Here is an 18,991-nt window from a genome sequence, read left to right as displayed (position 1 = left end):
AAGAGATCTAGGTGTAATGTTTTTTCCTGCCCTTAGCTGGATGCCTAGGTGGGGCATGGTGGGAAAATAATACTCATTTCCCTCCCTATGCCTTGATGGCAGTGGGCCATGTCAGGTCACTGCCAGTTGGCATCACCTAAATGGTGGCTGCTTGTTAGTTATTGATGTCATTTGTGGCTGAGCAGAGGGGGGGGAGGATTGTAGCACTTGATTTGTACATGTCATGCTGCTCTCACACTGAGCTGGTCAAGGGAGATGAGTTTGAGGCAGCCTCTGCTGCTCCATGTCATGCTGCCAGGCACTGAATGGTGCATCTCTCCCTTTGTACCCAGGCAGTGAGGTTTAGCTCAGGTGTCACCTAAACTACCTCACAGACAGGTGCTTATAAATACTGACCCCAGAAAAGATGAAAATTAAAAGGTGACTGAAAAGCAGAGGCTGGGGGCCTGCAAAGTACTTGGGGACCTTTCTCTTACCTGTAATTTAGGGCTTGGCTCTGCCCTGCCACTAAGGCATCCATTTGCGTCTGTGGAAGGTGGGCAGTGTAGTACAGCAGAGCCTGCCCAGGTGCTGTGGGAATCGTTTATTATGCCCAAGCAAAGCTTTGGGGCACTTAGCTGATACATGTTATCTCAAGCATAGCTTTGCCTCCAGATTTTGCACAAGCAGCTGGTTGGTGCAAAGAGCAATAGTGCTGGTCTTAAAAACACATCAAGGTGGCAGAAGGGTTGCATTTCACATGATAGCTCCTGTGCTTTGCTGGGATCATCAGAGTGAAGAAGTAGCAGCAGCAGGAAGATAGAAAAGCCAGAGCCACCATTCAAAACTGCTCACAAGCTGACAAGCATAGCAGCAATTCATTATCAAGAATATCTGTGTGGAGAGGGGAAAAAAAGATGAGAAGCAAAAGAGGAAAGAAAGGGATTGTTTCATCAGTCCCCTGCATAATTCCCTCATAGGTCCAGACTACAAGCAACTAGTGCTGCCAACCTGATTCAGTTGTTCAAACAGAATCATTTTACTCCTGTGCCCCAGGGGTATTTGTGGGGAACCATCTGCCTCTGTCCCAGCAGGTTATGCCAGCCACTGCCAGGTCTTGTCCCCTGTTCTTCTACCACCTGCTCTGCCTCCTTTCCATTAAAATTCATCTCATGTGCTGTGGCTGAAAATGTCTTCTGGAGTCCAGCTGTGGCCTATCAGTGCCCTGCCATTATGCTTCATGAATATTTTTTTGCTGAACCAATTAACCGAACATCAGATCTGCCTTCTTCATGTTGGAGCAATGGCTCAGGTCTTTCCCTGGTTGCTGCCAGCTGAGGACCTCCCTGCCTGCTGCAGCAATTCCTGCTGACAACCCCTCATCATATTTCCCTGTATTTCATCCCATCTCCACCATTCCTTGCCTTCAAGGTAGCCCAGTTTCTTGACTCTTCTTCTGTATTTCATAACCCTCCTAATTTGTCTCATTAGCAAATGACACTAAGGTACCCCTCTTTCTTATGCCACCTTGCTAGTGAAAATATGGAAGATCAATCTTCATAGAGATCCTTAAGGATCTTGCCCTCCAGCCCAACTGATCTTCTAAAATGTCAACAGCTCATTAATACCTGTCTTAGCTTTCTTGGACCAGCCCCTATCTGATAACTCTTGGTGCAGTTCTTGGTCAGCAGTTTGGCCAAGCTCCAGAGGCAGTGTTCCCAGCCTTTCCTCTTCTAGAAAACAAGTAAGCTGATGTGTAATGCTATTTTAGCACAGTCAACACCTGGAAAATACTGGTGTTTTGGAGAAAGTGCTCAGGTACGAAAGTACTTCAGGAAGGAAAACTTCCCTTTTTCAAAACTTCCCTTTTTCCAGCCTAATACTGTCAAGAGTTTGGTGCCTATGCCTGGACTTTGATATACTACTTTGAGCATGGCATTTCAGCAGATATTGCACTTACTTGCATTTCATTTTTCCTCCCCTGGCATCTTCCTTTACTGATCTCCTAATCCCTTTTCCATCACTTCAGTAACTGTAGTGCTGAGAAAGGTAGGAGAGCTGTGGCAGGATGGACACCTCCTGACAAACACAGGTGCTTGAGAATAAAGTTATATCTTCGTGGCACTTCTGTAACTGCGTGAGTCTGGGCAGGGAGCCTGCCTGGGTGGCAGGAGGGACCCCTTGCCCATTGGGCTGTCCCTCAGCTCTCCATGCCAGAAGGCAAACTCTGTCTGCACTCTGACTTCTGTGAGACACTGGGATTGATCCTGCCTGACATTTTGATTAAGCAACAAGATTTGTTTAAAAATGAAATCAGCAAATACTGAAAGGATTAAAAACTGGTTAAGCATTGAGTCTCCAAAAGTAAAGAAGGAGCAATTGCAGAGCGGGGGCATTTCTGCTGGGAAACCTTCAGAGGATGGGAGCAAGTTGAGCACAGCTGTGCAGCCAGAAAAGCTCCTGAGCAGAAATGGGCAGGAATGGGGCAGGGTGGGAGGAGAAGAGAGGCCCTTCCACTGCTGCCCCCATCCCATCCTGCTCTCTGGCATGGCTGGAGGGGTGGCATTAGCTTCTCTGCTCAGGGGAGCTTGGCCTGAGGGGAGTTCCTGCTGATTTTGGGTGGGGAGACACAGGCCCTGTCTGGCCTAGGAACTCCTAAGTTGGGTGCTTCTGACACTTGTTAGACTTGAGTCTCCAAAGCTTCTGAAGTACTATTAGTGAGAATATCTAAATTGCATCTTTAAGATACACCTCCTAAACGGCATTTCTGGTCCATCTTCCTTGTTTCTGAGATTCAGCCCAGACACCTAGAGCAAAACCAGGGTCAGCTCAGAGGAGCAGCACACCTGCAGATGTGGTCCCCAAATGTCCCTGTGCCTGGACACCACCAGGACAAGGAGTGGAGCAGTGGAGAGGGGGCTGTATTGGGGTATAGTCCCTTGGCACCACAAAGGATAGGTGAGCAGTGGAGGGTGGTTCCAGCACCTCCAGTCACGCTCACTAACCAAGCCCTCCAGTGGCATCACAGCAAGCCCTGTGGCTCACCAGTGACCATGGAGACAGCATATGCCTTGTCCCCAGCACGGTGTCTGTACCTAGTGCACTGTCTGCTTTTGACACCACATGTCCCCTTGCCCTGTGGGGACAGCTTGACCCCAGGAATGTGTTCTGGCACGTGTGGCTACCGGAGTCTGTGGAAGAATGAGCTGGTGCCTGTGTGTATGGTGAGAGGAGAGGTAATGAAGCTCCTGATTTCCCAGCAGCTGATGTCTGCCTGAGTGATGGCTCTTAATTGGCTTCTCCTGTCAGCCCCAGGAGAGATGGCATTGCCACAGGCTGTGCCTCCCTATGCTCTCTCCACTGCAGGCTGCTTTTGGGGAGCAAAGAGGAAAAGATAAACTAGGTGAAGAGATGCACTGCTACATGATTTTTAAAGGTTTTTTTGGACAGAAATAAAAATTTGCCCTGTCTCAGATAATTAGCTATTTCCTTACTGGATTACTGTGAAGGGAAAACACTGACTATGCAATTAAGTTAGCCAAAAGACTTGCTCTGCTTTTATTTCCCCGTGTCTCTTTTCTCATCATCCTCCAGAGGAGAGATGGGGGTGAAATAAAGGCATTTCTACTCTACCAGCGTGGTTGCAATCCCACCCCACTGATGGGTGCTGGTGAGAACAACAAGTCGTGGCTTTGCCTCTGCAAGGGGCTTTGTCTTCCCTGGGAGTGAGAGTGCTGGGAGTGCAGCAGGAGGGACACCCCACATCCTGCTCTGGTAGTTTCCACATCACCCACCTTGGGACTGACCCCAAGGAGGGGCAGGTTGGCTGGGGGTGTGTGGGAGGACCAGTGTCCTAGTGGATGCTATTGGCTAGGGACAGTGTCCCACAGCGGTCTTGAGTCCCCCACAAACCACACCAGTTTCTTTCCCCTTCTCCATCCTCTCACCTCATCCCTGTGGGAAGAGGAGTGAGATCCAGCGTGGCCCCATCCCAGCATCCCCCATCACCACTTCCCAGCTCCTATTTGTAGCCAGTGAGCCTGTTTTGGCACACCACAGCACTTGCCGAGGGGCGAGCAGTGGGAGCAGAGCAGGTGACAGCTCAGATGTATTGATTGCTCAGATCTGTGCTGAGGTGCTGGTGCTTTTTTCCTCAGCAGCTTTCTTCCTGGCTGCATCCCAGAAGGATGGTAGGATTCAAAGGCCACCCCCACCCTTGGCGCAGCCTCCATCCACCCTATCCTTAGCTGCTTCTGAAGAGAAAGGCCTGCAGGAAGTGCTCACCTTGATGCTGTGGAGGTTACAAAAGGAGCTGAAGCTGGAAGACAACGTGTTTTCCACTGCTGTGAAAAGAAACAAAATCCCAATACACCTCAGACAGTGCTGCTCTGAGCTCCTAGCTGAGCAAGGAGCATCTCCAAAGCAGAGGAGGGATGGAGGGGATATTCAACTAGTCCAGGGAGTGGGGCTGGCTTGGTCCCCAAGTTCTCGTCCTAACAGCAAGGAGGGTATCTGGGACACCTGATCATGCACTTTCTTGCAACCCAAAAGCCACAGAATGTGTGAAACAAGAGAGGGGTGTTTGTGCACAGATTTGGGGAAGGGGGCAGGGAGTGGGCTTTCTTGTGACTTTCTGTGTCTGTCTCTCAGTGTCACTGGGTTAGGATGAAGGCTGGCAGTACTGGTGGGGCAGCTGAGCCAGGGCATGGGCATTTGGGGAGCAGTGGGCAGGAGAGTGATGGTACAGGGTTGCTGAGGCCAGGAGGCTGAAGGACCGTGCCTGTGCTGAGGGTGCCAGACAGCACCTGTGTTCACAGGGACAGGTACCTGCAGCCATCTGGTGGAGAACTTGGTTACAAACAGATGTCCTAACAAATTACTCATGAATGGAGAAGAAGGAGTTGTTCTGCCATGTCGTGGAACTTTTCAGTACCACTTGCAATTATTTTAGAAAGCTCTGGGATGCAGAGATGGACAGCAGGTTGTGGTGTACAGCCTTATAGGTCATCACTGTTTTACCAATCCTCCTCCACCCCCATCTCAGAGAACCCCAAAGCCTCCCTCATTAGCCACCAGAGATCTCACTTCGTCACCACCCCTCTACACAGACACAGATAATCTCTGCGCCTTCTGCCCTTTGCAGACACAGATAATCTCTGCGCCTTCTGCCCACAGCAGTGACCTGCCAGGATCCCTGCTTCTCCTTTCTGGGCTAGACCTGTTGCCAGGCCAGAACTTGAGTCTATTCCTCCTTCCCCCGAAATTTTTGAGTATCCCTTGTGGGATCTGGACCATTACAGAGCTGTGCTGCAGAGCTGAGGGTCCTGGTTGGGAGAAGGACCCCTTCTCTGGGAGAACAAGAGGAAGGGGATGAAGAGTCACCTCTTCCACACTCACTGGTAGAGTTTAGTTTAACATTACTTTTTTTTAAGCTCAATCAAATTTCTGGAGCTTGAACCTTCCCTGACTGCTGTGTCTTGTTGCCTTTTTGCTTCCCTCCCTTCTGCTTTGGCAGCTACAGCAGACGCTGTGAGTCTGTAATAAGTTATTCAGCAGTGATCATGCTCTTCCTCAGATTTCAATTTTCACATGTTTCCCTTCAGGCTGTTTCCAACTAATTTCTCCATTTACATAATGCCCCCCTTAGGGATGCTCTGGCACAGCCCCTTCTCCCCCCCCCTTTGACAAGTTCATCAGAGATTCAAGCTATTAGTGGAAAACACTTTAATTCTGTCAGCCCTTTAGCCCGGTCCTTCCCCATGCATCTCCAATTAAAAAAAGACAAAGAAGCAGTTTGGGGTTCAGAGGGATGGAATGCCCACAGGAAATGGGCTGAGGACTGCTGGACCCTCCACCCTTGGAAGCCCCTGGAGGGAACCAACTGGAATAATTACAAATTCAGAAGCAAATGCTGTATCTTATTGTACATTCTGGTCTAGCGGCCCAAATAATTTTGCCTAGACCAGAATCAGCAGTGGTCCCCCACCCCGGCCCCCAGCTGGGGGTGCTTGAAGGGGAGAGATAAGGAGGGATTTAGCTGGGACAGCACTGAGCTGGGGGGTGGTGGGGCTGGTCACCCCTGCTGCAGATGCACCCTCTGGCATTCCCTCTCCTGAAATAATGCTCTTGCTTGGTTATTTGGAGGGATGGACATCCAGGAAGGCTGAGCACATGCAGGAGAGGGGAATGAAAACCGTCATATGGATGCTGGGTGAGCATGCCCCTTATTACTCCTCTCTAGGCCACCTTGTCTCTTTTGGGCATACCAGCCCTTCCCTGCAAATTCTGCCTCTGTGTCTGCTCTCAGAAGCAAGGTCTGCTTATTTCCTCCTGATGTTTGAATTCTTCTTTGCTCTCTTCAAGCACATTTATACTCCTACTACACAGAGATGCTCCGGTCTCTTTTTCTCCCTAATTCTTGTCCAACTACATAGGGAAAAAAAAGCCTACACCACCATCCTGCTCTCAGTGGTAGTTGCCCACTGAAATACATCTCCCTCCATGATACACAGACACCAGCTAGATTATAACTTCCTTCAGGAATAGCATAAATACCTCCACGTTTAAGTGAGCACAGCACTGTTGTGAAGCTCACCTCTTTGATAGCCAGCTCCACGTTCTTATAAAAAGAGTCTTTACTCCTGCTTTTTTTATTACCTCTTCCATGTTAAAAAACATAACGGGAACTTCCAGACCAGCTTCTGTACAGGTCTCTGATGTGCTTCTCTCTTTTATGGCTCAAGTACAACGGCAATCGCAGACGTTAACATGCTTCTTTAGGATGAAATGTACATTTGAATGGCACCCAGCTGGAGGAACATGCTGCATCCCTTGCAAAGCTGGCTGCAGCCTGCCCAGAAACTCTGGGAAAGAGGTGAGGGATGCCCAGAGCCTGCCCACAGGCTCCTGCGCAGGGGGGAAAGAGGCAACAGGGGAGCCAGGGAGAGGAAGGATGGTCAAAGGTGGATGCTGGAGAGTGGGGGGTGAGGCATGGCTTAATGCCAGCCCTTTGGGGCAACCATTGCCTTCATACCCACCTATGAAGCATTTAGTGTGCTGCTGACAGTATACGAATAAGCAAAAGTAAGAAGTATGGGGGGGATGTTTGGTATTTCCTTGTTACCAGAGGCTTTTGGATGGATGGAGATACCTCTCTCCAAGGCATGGGAAGGAGTGTGTTGAGGTCACCCCATGTCTCAGGCTCCTTCCACGTCTCATCTGGATCTTGTCCCCTCACAAACAGCACTCCCACCCCAGACTCTGCAGGTTTTGTCAGCCTTTTCTTTCCATCCCTCTTTGTGTGCAGGGCCGTGACCTAGTGCAAGGAGCAGAATCCTTCAGGCCACCACTCCTCCCAGGACACTTCTTAGGTAGAGGTTTCCATTACAAATCTTGAAGTCCCAGCACTCTGGGACCCTTATGAGGGCTCTGACTTGGGGTCATCATGGCAGTCACTAACACAGAGAAAACCTTGCTGTCTTTACCAGCTTGCATCAACAACGGGAGAGATGGCATGCAACCACCAGCCTGCCTTTCTCCTTGTTTCTGATTTGGGATAGACCAGCAACTGGGATCTTCTGTGGATCAGGGGTCTGTTTTGCAGAGGGATACAGAGAGCATGCCCCTTGGTCTTGTCCATGCTCTGTCCTCCTACTTCACTGCAGCTGAGGGGTCAGGCCACCCCATGGCACTGAAGTGAGAATGTTGTCCCCATCACAGGAGTCTGGAGACCCCACCAGGACTCCAGCCTCCCAGAAGAAGCAGCAGTCATTCCCTGGCACCATATCCCCTCTTCTCCCTGTGTGTGCCCTTCATGGGCCAAGCCTGGGCAATGGGTCTCCCAGCTGCAGGGCTGAGAAGGGAAGATGTAGCCCCAGATGGGGGTGGTCGCACCAGCCCAGCAGCAGCATGCAGTTTCTCTCCTGCACATCTTCCACCAGGCAAATGTGCTCCTCCTTGTCCCAGCAGCCAGGCTGGTGCTCAATTCCCTGTTGTTAGATGATTGCACCTCACAGCCTCAGGGAGAACAGGGGTCTACTGTTTGTCTGCAAGGAGAAAGAACCTGCACAGGACATCCATGCCAGGGCCCTGCTGTGCAAGCAGCCCTTGCAGGCACTGGTGCTCTGTGCTCCACAGGAAAGCTCGGTCCCAGTAGCATCAGTGGCCAGGGATGGCTGTGACATGCAGGTGGCAGCTACACGTGGCCCCCTTTCGAGAGATAAGCAATCAGTGCTACCACCACCCCGATGTACACTCCTGTGCCAATGGTTATGGAGAGCGCAGCAAGGAAGAGAGCTCGGCGGGAAGCTGAACTGGCCAGATGAAAATCTCCTTTGGAGACAGCCTTGCTGGTCTGGAAGGAGAAGAAATGTTTGTTGCTCACAGCTGTACCAACCCGGCCTTTAACCAGCATGCAGTTGTTTCATTACTGAGTCAGTGCTTCTTCTCTGGCCACTGCATCCCACGGAGGCTGGGAACAGACAGCAAGGTGTCTGTCAGACTGGGAGGGCTCAGAACAGCAGTGCCACCTGCACACATTTCCCTGTGGATTTAGCCTCCAAGGGAAGCATGGGCTTCAGCTACTTGTCTGAAAGCACCCATCTGGGCACTCAGCCAGAGCTGTGGGTGGGTGGCTGGACCCTTTTAAGACCTCAGTGCATGGGGTGGTGGCTGTGCAGTACTGACCACATACCAGTGACCTTATACAGAGATGTAATGAGTACTGCCTAGGCTCAGGGAGCTGACTCTGGATGGCATGTTCTGTTGGTCCATCTGTGCTGCCACCTGATTCCTGCATGAGGTTTTCAGCTGAAGCCTATTTGCTCTTGAAGGGCTGATGAAACCAGCAGTGGAGACAGAACTCCATCTCTCTAGAAGAGGATGGCAACTTCCAGCTTCTCTGAGTGCTCAGGGCATATTCCAAGCTGGTCTTTTTATTACCTATTACTTGAGTTCAGGTTGCCATGTGGGTATCAATGCACTCACTGTGCAGACACCAAACAAAGAAATGGTCCTTCCCTCAGTGAGTGAACAAAGGGGGTAGTTATAGCAAATGGAGCTAGATATAAACTGCCCCACGTACATCATCACGTGGAGAGTGCACTATGTGGAAAAATGTGAAATCAACTCACCAGCTCTGTGCCAGGCACTCATGTAATATATTTTTCCATTTCTGTTCCTATCCTCTTGATTTAACTTCTTAATGCCTCCCCCCATCTATTCTTGGTGCGGCACCATCCATGCAAATGTGGAGTAAATCCCCTGGCTCTGCATGATTATTCTGGGTCAACAGAAATGTAAGTGAGCCCAGGCTCTGGGCTAAGCCCTCAAGAAAGCAGCAGCTCCTCTGAGCTGCTGCAGCCTGAGGGCCATTCCCTCTCCGGCCTCTACCAGCTTGGCATTGGCTCCCACAGGTTAGCCAATGTGCATCAGAAACAAGTGCAAGAGAGGAGCTGTAGTGTGATATGGACACCAAGCTCCTCTTTGCATCCAGAATCCAGAGCAGCCTGGCTCCTGTGGCATGAGGTGCCTCAGTCTGGGTCATGGTGTAGAACTTTCACATTACTGGAGAATGGGAGGACAGGTGGGAAAAAGCCATTTTCCTGAACCTGGTTGGAGGAGAAGCTGGGCAAGGGGCCAAGAGGAGCCCCAGTTCCCTAAATAACAGCCAAAAATCCCAAAGGAAAAGCCTGACTCCAGTAGCCCACAACAAAACTGGAGGGGTTGCAACCCTACAACAATTGTGGAGACATCCAGGAGCACCCTTTGTCTCAGCCCTCAGAGTTATGGCTGTGGCACAGAGATGAGCCTTAGATTCAGAAAGGTGCTGATCACCTCCAGGGCCGCTGTGGCTTTCAGGGCCCTTGCTTTAGCACTTGGCACATGCAGGCAAGCAAAGGGATTCCTTACCCCTTGGGAGAAGTAGAAGGCAGCAATCCCCAGGGGCCAGAAGCAGCACAGCATGGAGAAAAGAGCCAAGCCCAAGTGGTCCCGGGGGGGAAGCATCAGGAAATGATCCTCACTTTCGCTGTCGCTGGAGGAGTCGCTCTGCAAAACCAGATGGATTCAGCACATGCCCACCTCCCCGTGCCGCTCTGCAGGCTGCATCTCAGCACCTCGCCTCCCAGCTCCCACTCCCTCCTGGTCCCGTCACGTATTCTCATACAATTCCCACTGGCAAATTCAACGAGTAAATTTCAAAAATATTTTAGACTCTTCAGCATGGTTTCATGAGGAACAACATAGCTCAGCAAATTCAAGAGTGGAATGGATTCTCGGCTCCCTGCCAGAGCAAATGCTGGGGGTCTGGGATTTCCCTGCATTAGAGAGAGTCTTAAACTGAAATATCTTCAGCTTTGGCAGAACTGACTGTTTGTCAGCTTGAACAAACTTAAACAAAGTGACTTATCCCCATTAGAGACTAGCAGATCAATATCCTGCTAAACTAATTTAGGAAGTGAGGGAAAGCATTTGAAGTGGATCCTACCTTGCAGGGGCAGCATGCCCTGTCCCCTTAGTGAGTCACTGCCAGTGGCTGTGCCGAGCCCTCTTGCCTTTGGGCACTGCTGGGTAGCCTCAGAACACCCTGCAAGTGATGTGCCTTGGTGGGGAAGGGATGCAGAGGTGGGGACATCCCTGCTGCCATCTGAACAGGCTACATCACCAACACCAAATGTAGCAGAGCTGTGCTGGGTCATCAGGCATCAGCTCCAGCGAGCTCTGGGACCCTCTCCCACTTCTCAAGATCCTGGGTGGTATTTCCCAGCCTTGGCACCACTGCTCAAGCCATAGTGGGGGACAGTGCAGCAATGAGGCTGCTTTGTCAGCTTCATTCTTCCTGTGCAGGATTCATCCTGTCTTTATATATATAAAGCTTTCTCTCAGCTGCTGCCATCAGGCATGTGAATTTTGCTGTTATGCAAAAATTGCTGTTTCTCTTTAGCTCAAGTGCCACAGCAGCAGCAGGCTGCCCTTGTCAAAGCATCCCCATTTCCCAAGGGTCCCGCAGAGACCCACCTCCCTTTTATTCTCAACAGCAGGCAGCCAAGCTGCTCTTAGGGAAGCTGACCTCCTTCTGAGGTCAGCAGTGAGGAAAAAGGAGCAGAAATGATAAGGAGGAAGAAGAAATACTGGGTGAACAGGGAGGCTGGTGAGGCAGGAGATGGTGGGATTTGGGGGGGAGTTCTGGGTAAAGAAGGGAGAATAAATTATCAAGAATTTGAGGCAATGTCCAGAAAGAATGACCACAGGAGTTTAGTGCCATCCCACCTGTCCAAGCTCACCTCATACTCCTGGAGCTCCTCTTCCTCCACTTCATAGGAAACAGTTTGGATGCGGATGTCACTCTCTACCAGGCAAGACCCTTGTGCCTCATGCCCTTCAGGAGCTTCGGATGGAGCTTCTTTGCTTTCTGTAAACGTGGTCTCACAGCTTTCCATTTTGCTGTCCTTGGCCTTGAGAGCAGTCTCATCCTTCACAAGGATGAAACTGGGGCCATACAAAGCTTCAACAGCCAGCTGCAGGGAACTGGCATCCAGCAACTGGTGAGTCCTGGCACTGCCAGTGTTTTGGAATATGTAGGAATACAGTTTCCCTTGGCAGCGATGACTGGGGTAATCCTGGCTGTGATGCTGGTGGTAAGAATAGCTGCTGCGAAGGTGTCCATTGGATTTGGCCAAGAGTGGGTTTTGAAGCTCACGCATGCTTTCCATGCTGCCGGTGGTGGTTCTGGTGGGGAGATCCTGCAGGAGAAGAGGGGATAGGAGGAAGTAGGCTGTTATTTTGGCAAGGTAAGGGAGCAGAAAAGCCTCTCACCCATGCAGAGCCAAAGTTGAGAGGGTAGCGGGAACAGAAAAATTCTGCAATACTGGAGAAAACAAGAACCCTCCCCGCCTCTGCACAGATTGAATGCTATCTCCCCAGCTGGTAGCAAGATAAGGATGCACCCCTGCAACAAGGTTATCTGATTCCGGCTGGATTAAGATGAGGATTTGCTGTATCTATAATGCATTTTAAGTTGGCTGTATGCAGCCTGACGGGAAAGGACCTACTGCATCTTTTCTGCTGGTTCATAATGTGTGCTGTGACGAAGACTGACAGCACAGAAGTAGATAAGAGACTGACAACCACTCGAGGGGCCTCCCTGACCTCCCAAAGCAGAGGGTCGCACGGTGGATTATATCCCTCTGGACATTACACATGCACCTAACTGGCTTTCAGGTGCACAGGAAGTCCTCTAGGACTCATCCAAGGCTGAGCTGGGGCTGAGGCAAGTGCAGTGAGCCACAAAGGGAAGCCAGGGGGCTGCTGTGAGGACATGGAGGTGGTGTTTAGGCTGGGGTGGGAGTGTTGGATGCTCAGCCAGCTGTGAGGAGGAACAGAAGGATGTGGAGATTAAAGGGCAGACTCTGTGGGGTTTGGTCCACTTTGAAATGATGAAATTTTAAGTAAATGATCCATCACATCAAAGCGCTGTTTAAACCAGCTCCATCCCTGGGTACAGTAGCAGCCAGCCAGCCTTGGCTCTGGGCCACCAGCTTCAGAAAATGCTGAGTCCAAATGGGATCCTCAGATACAAAGGTCAATGTGGGTTTCTTCCTCAGGGAAATTCACTCCCTCTCCCTTCCTCCATTTCAGAGTACTGAAACCTTGTGCTGCTCTTATTATTTTTTTCCCCATTAAAATTTCTGAGATGAAATATTTCCACCCCTTTCCTTCAGAGGAGCATTTACTATTTTGGCTTCCCAGCCCACCTTGGAACAAAGAAAAAGTACAGTGAAATAGCAGCGTTCCCAGAAGAGAGAAACAATTACTTTGCCCTCTTCACTACCTGAGCCCCAGGTTTTACAGTCTCTCTAGCATTTTCCCAGCTCCCAGACCATGCCACCTTATTGCCTTGCAACCCCAAATGTTCCTGTCCTCCTCAGAGACCTCGGTCACTGACTCCTCGGCAGGATGCTGTGTAGCAGGGTCACACTTCCTCCTGCTATAAGAATCCCTGAGGTGCACTAGGTTTTCTGATAGACACCATATCACCTTGGCTTTAAATCTCAAGAAGGAAATATAAACGAAGAAACAGAAGGCTTTAGAGAGCGTAAAGCCCAAGCACTCCTGTTTCTTTTGCCAAACCCTGCCACATCATGCAGGTTTGGGAGCTGTGCAGGGTTTTAAAGGGACCTGTCCGTTGGCTTTGTTCTGGCAGTGGTCATCATATTTTGGAAATCTGCTCAGGAAAATGGAACTGTTCAAAAGCCCTCTCGTGATGCTAAAACTCTGTGCATTTTGGTGAATGCTCTTCACTTCTCCCTTCCCAAAATCATTCCCTGCCTTCTGCAGTCTCCCACCTTTCTAATAAAGACTGTAATGGCTCATGCAGCAGATGGTCATTAAGTATTTTCAAAATATTTAAGGGAGATCCATATTTGTAGCAAAAGGGTTTTTTTTTTTCCTGCACAGACACAGAGAAGCTCAAAGCTACATTCCAGTTATTAGGCAAGGAAACCACAATCCTCTTCTTTGCTTACCTTAACGTGCAAATTAGATTTCTAATAATATAACTTAATTTTTAACAAAACAGTAAGGAGAGACTAGTCACCAAATGTCATTTGAGAGCAGCAGCCAAAGCAGAAGCCCAGTGCTAGTGAGAGAAAATTGACATTTTTGGTACAGCATCCATGCCTCATCTCAAGAAATTATTCTGGCAGCAAGCTAGGGTAGGAAGGAATGGGATCTTGCTGGGAACTGCTGAAGGGATTCATTTCCAAATGTGTTCAGAAACACCAGCAGATGGACTGCAGGCAGGCTGCTGGCCACTGGGCAGCAGGTGCTGCCTGTGTGGAAGTTGCTGTGCTTGTCACTTTGGGTCCTCAGCAACAGGCTGGAGAAGGAGCAGAGCTGCACAGAAAAAGCTGTACATTCACAGCAGCAAGCGCTGGGAAACACAGCGTGGGAGGGGGAAAGAAGGGAAGGAGCTGGGAGGAATTGGAAACCTAAAAGGCAGTTTGGGAGGTGCCAGGGAACCAGTGTGGGAAGAGTGCATCTATGCAGCTGGACTGATGCTGGACATGGACTCTGTTGAGTCCCAAAGGATGCTACAGGGGCTGGTAGGAGTTGTCTCACTGACCTGGGCTGTGGGGGAGAGGCAGGCAGGGCTCGCAGGCAGCAAGCATCCTAGGGTGAACATACCTTGGAAGAGTAACAGTGTGGGTAGAAAAAGAAATCACAGGAAAAAACTCCTGAAGTGTGGAGAAGTCTGTGAATGTGGGCTGGGCAGGGCTGAGGCTTCGTCCCAGGGGAGCAGGATGAGCTCGAGCCTCTCTGGTCCCTCAAACTGTCCTGGAGCTGCCCTTAGAGCAGAGCCAGGATCTTGGAGCTGCTGCATGAAGCGTGGGCACAGGGCAGGGCTACAGCTAGAAGGATTTAGTCTGTGCTACTCTTGTACCCTCTGGAATTATAAAAGATTTACCTGTACTAAAGTCTCTTTTCCTTGCTGCCTTCCACTCTTGGGAGCTGGGGCTGATGCTCTCCCTGGGAGCAAGATGTGGTACTAACAGATCTGCAGGGACAAGGGGAAAAGTGCAGAAGAAGATCTTACAGTGCTTCTGATGAATAAGCACAGGAGCCACCAGCTGTAGCCTTAGTGCCCAGTCCTGGCACTTGTCAGCAGTGGAGAAGGGACAACAAGGGCCAGTGTCACAACATGCTTACAGCAGTGTGCTCAGCCCTGCTGGAAAGCAGCCAGGCTGAAACCTTCCTCTCCACTAACTGATGTCCCAGTACCAGAGGGATTAGAGATGCTTCCCACTCCTCAGTCACCAAGACCAGCACATCGCATAGAGACCATGTACCGAATGGTCTGGGTTTGCAGGGGGAGACAAGGGCCATCAGGCCTCTAGAGATGGCATTAGCGAGGGAATGGCAGAGAGGGTGAGGACCAGCCCTGCACACACATGCACGGGGAAGGAGAGAGTCAGACCAGCCCTGCAGTTGTCCCCAAACCCCATTTGAGTTATCTGGATCCCACAGTGAATTTAGCCACACAGGGACTTAAAAAAGGAAGCCTGGTAGTAAAGCAAGCCTGGTGATAAAGAAAGCTTGTTAATAACCAAGATTGGGGAAAGAGGAATGAAGTCAGAAGATGAAAGCAAGAAAGCAGTAAAAGAGAAAATTGTCAAAGAGTGGTCACTCTGACCTGTTTACCAGCAAGACTGGATAGTCTGCATATCCATTAGCCCCATGGGGCTAGTCTGGGCAGCACTGGCAGCAGGTAATGGTGGTGAGATGCTGCTAGGTGCACAGGGAGGCACATACAAGCACATACAAACACACAAGCTCAACGTGGGCACACCTGGGAAGAGGCAGACTTCAGTGCCCTAGTTGAGCTGAACCATCGCTGCGACTCTACTGCTGCCTGACAGCTGCTGGCTCCCTACCGAACTGCATCCCCCTGTGCGCGGCTGCTCCTGTAACCAGCTGGCTGAGCAGGGCCCCCCACGCTCCCCAGCCTACTTGCAGCAGTCCCCAGCAGAGTGGGAAATGCACAGATGCGATGTGTACTCTCAGCTTCTTAAGGCGAGTACTGGGTAAAAGGAGCCAAAATAAGGCATGAAAATAAAGAGGTAGCAAATTTAGCTTCCTATTTCACAGATCTCACCTCCACACCACATCCTTTGAGGCAGTTCTCAGAGGGACCCTTGGCACAGATGCCGGCTATGATAAGCCAGTTAATGATGAATTAAGTAGCTGTTCCAGGAATCAATCATCATTTAATTGCCCTGTCAAGCAAACACTCTGCCTTGCTTCCCGGGCTCATTAGCAGGTTGTGGCTGTGATGCATGTCCCCAGACTCCCGAGTGAGAAGGTTAGCCCACCCTGGCGGAAGGCTTTCCCTTTCAGGACAGCACCAGGGGAGGTCGGTGCCCTGAGGTAGTGGTTGTACCATTGCACTGCCATGCCCTGGCTGGTCCGAGGGCAGGGGACAGTGTGAATGCCTGTTCCTGATCGAGCTGATGTTAAGCAGCACCATGGCCAGGTACAGCTGCCATAAGCCCCAGGACAGACGTGGACCCACTCCTGATGGAATAGGAAAGCATAGGAGATTTGTCTAGCACATGGCCCTGAGCCCAGACCCTCCTAGGAGCTCTCAGAAGGTGCTTTGGATCTTCTAAGCAGAGGCCCAAGTCCTGCCAGGACACAGTACCTCTGCCTCTGGGCAACCAAGCTTATGATTCTGCCCAAGAGAAAACCATCTCACAAAGGCTGCTGAGAAGCAAAGGCAGAGCTGCCTGGGCAGCTGTCATTTGGGGGGGATGGGGGAGGAGGGGGGGGGTGACAGAAGGGCTGTGAAAGCTCATGGACAATGTGTCTGGCAGGAGTGGACCAAGCCCTCTCTCAGCCACAGGAGCCTGTGCAGCAGTATGGACACCTGGCATGTCTCAGCCCTGCGCCGTGCAGGGTGAACCACAGCTCAAGGGGAGAAGGAAGTGCTTTCATCAGCACCACAGACACGACTGCAGAAAGCAGTTTTGCTCCAGCCAACACTCAAGCCCTCCCATCGGTGCTCGTCTCCACACCACCGCTTCTGTCTTGGGCACAGCACCAGCATGCAGATTGAGAGGCTGTTCATCCCTGGGGTATGACAAAGCCTTCACCAGTCCTGGGAAAGGTTGCTGTGGCACAAGCATCAGGTGAGGTGGCCTTGGGGACGGAAAGGTCAGCGGGGTGATGTGAGGGAGGCAGGTCTCAATGTGGGGCAGGAAGGAAGGGTGGAGAGACATGATAGCCCCAATGGGGCTGGCAGAGATGGTACACAGAGAAACAAAAGAGCACAGTAGGGACAGCAGTGGGAAGGGAAATGGTGGGCAAGAAGCATGGGGCAGGGGAAGCACAGTGACATCTGAGCCAGAGAGCTGGACCCTGGCCACCGACATGGAGAAGGAAAGGACTATGAAGCTGCTGGAGGGGAAAGAGTTGGTGAGGACCAGGAGGGGAGGAAGAGGGTGACACAAAGCCTGTGGACTTGGATTAGAGGGAGTATAGCTGAGGCATTTGTGATGTATAGAATCTGATTCACACCTTTGATGCAGCTGGTTTGATAGAGCTGGAAAGGAGTGAATAAAGTGCTTGTTCTGATCTCCTGACAGGTGGAAAGCCAGTACCAAAGGGCTACTGGCTCCAACAGAGACAAAATTGCTCTGAGAATTGGGATGTGATGGGCTGCTTTTCAAGGATCACAAGTCAAATTGGGCAATTTCCAGGTGGAAATCGAGTCTTTATTGTCTCTGATAAAAATGTTTCTCTGTGGCAGTGTTCTGACCCAGCCATGCTCAAAACTAAGGTGTTGCTCCTAATGCTAAGGAGCAGCAAATCCATCCCTGGGGGCTGTCAGGGAAGAGCCGGGCTGGTTTTGGAGAAGCCGTTCCAGGAACTCTACAAGGCTGGGGCTCTGCCACCGCCCTGTCCCCAGCGCCTGTGGCAGCAATCTGGACACACTGCCCGTGCGCATCACATCAACAGGGGAGCAGTGGAAACTCCATTGCCTCCGAGCAGGCATCCCCAGAGCACCCAGCTTCACACCGGCAGTGCCTGCACACAGGCGCCGGCAGGGTGTTCGTGGCTGCCGCGTCCCCCGCCCCGGCAGCGTCCGGCGCTCGCCAGGCGGCCGCCAGGTGTCCCCGGCGCTCCGCGCAGCGCCCGCCGCGCACAGCCCCGCACCGCTCCGCACCGCCCCGCACAGCCCCGCACCGCTCCGCACCGCTCCGCACCGCCCCGCACAGCCCCGCACCGCTCCGCACCGCCCCGCACCGCCCCGCACAGCTCCGCACCGCCCCGCACCGCTCCGCACAGCCCGAACAGCCCCGCACCGCTCCGCACCGCCCCGCACAGCCCCGCACAGCCCCGCACCGCCCCGCACAGCTCCGCACAGCTCCGCACAGCCCCGCACCGCTCCGCACCGCTCCGCACCGCCCCGCACAGCTCCGCACCGCCCCGCACCGCTCCGCACAGCCCGAACAGCCCCGCACCGCTCCGCACCGCCCCGCACAGCTCCGCACAGTCCCGCACAGCCCCGCGCCGCCCCGCACAGCTCCGCACAGCTCCGCACCGCCCCGCACAGCTCCGCACAGTCCCGCACAGTCCCGCACAGCCCCGCACCACCCCGCACCGCTCCGCACCGCCACGCACCGCCCCGCACAGCCCGAACAGCCCCGCACCGCCCCGCACAGACCTGCACAGCCCCGCACAGCCCCGCACCGCCCCGCACTGCCCGAACAGCCCCGCACCGCCCCGCACAGCCCCGCACAGCCCCACACCGCTCCGCACCGCTCCGCACAGCCCCGCACCGCCCGAACAGTCCCGCACAGTCCCGGCACCGCCTGAACAGCCCCGCACAGCCCCGCACCGCCCCGCACTGCCCGAAAAGCCCCGCACCGCTCCGGCCGTGGGGCCCGGCCGCTCCCCGACCCCGCCCGCCGCCGGCACTCGGAGCATCGCGGGGCCGGGACGGCGGCTGCGGGCAAAGCCTGGGCCCGGTGCCTGTATGTCCAGATCGCTGGGGGCGGCTACGGCGCCCCAACACCCCATGGCTGGCGCTGGCTCCTCTAGTGGGAGCACGGCGTCGGCCCGGGTCCGAGCTCACCGAGCCTGCCGGGTGCACCTCGCCGTGCCCCTCAGGCACGAGAGATACGGGAAGGGCTCACCGAGCTGGTGATGCGGGATGGAGGCAGCATGGATGGTGATGGAAATAAAGCACATGGTGGTGTGGGTGGCTAGGTGTAAAATTAGTAGATTTGGACTCTCTCGGCATTCCTTTTTTTCAGCAGGAAACGCAAACAAGTAAATAAGGTGGCTGTCGGAAGTTTCTGCAGGCTGTCCTGTGTACATGGGATCAGGGAGGAGAGGAGGCAGTGTAGGGGGGCTGCTCCCGGGACTGGCTCGGAGCTGGAGGGCAGCAGAGTGGCCGTGGGGTGCCCAACTGAGGCAGAGCAGACTGGGTGACCTGGCTGGCAGCACTGGG

The 18,991-nt window shown here is 52.6% G+C and overlaps 1 protein-coding gene across 3 annotated transcripts; it reads right to left on the bottom strand.

The window, feature by feature from the left end:
- Positions 1-568: 568 nt before the first annotated feature.
- On the bottom strand, positions 569-18,719 carry SYNDIG1L (synapse differentiation inducing 1 like). Of its 3 annotated transcripts, XM_032113449.1 has the most exons (5): positions 18,675-18,719; positions 11,262-11,720; positions 9,889-10,026; positions 4,264-4,322; positions 569-873 (listed from the first exon to the last, which is right to left on the bottom strand). In XM_032113449.1, the coding sequence occupies exons 1-5, from the start codon at positions 18,702-18,704 to the stop codon at positions 864-866; spliced, it is 696 nt and encodes a 231-aa protein (XP_031969340.1). In that variant the 5' UTR covers positions 18,705-18,719; the 3' UTR covers positions 569-863. The 3 variants fall into 3 exon arrangements, with proteins under 3 accessions (XP_031969340.1, XP_031969339.1, XP_031969341.1); XM_032113448.1 differs by lacking the exons at positions 569-873; positions 4,264-4,322 and adding an exon at positions 5,687-8,332; XM_032113450.1 differs by lacking the exons at positions 569-873; positions 4,264-4,322 and adding an exon at positions 8,371-8,449.
- Between the last annotated feature and the right edge of the window lie 272 nt (positions 18,720-18,991).

Source organism: Corvus moneduloides, chromosome 6 (genome assembly GCF_009650955.1).
Source record: "Corvus moneduloides isolate bCorMon1 chromosome 6, bCorMon1.pri, whole genome shotgun sequence".
NCBI classification, from domain to species: Eukaryota; Metazoa; Chordata; class Aves; order Passeriformes; family Corvidae; genus Corvus; species Corvus moneduloides.
The sequence above is the reverse complement of the archived record's forward strand: the minus strand, read 5'-3'. Positions and strand labels throughout refer to the sequence as shown.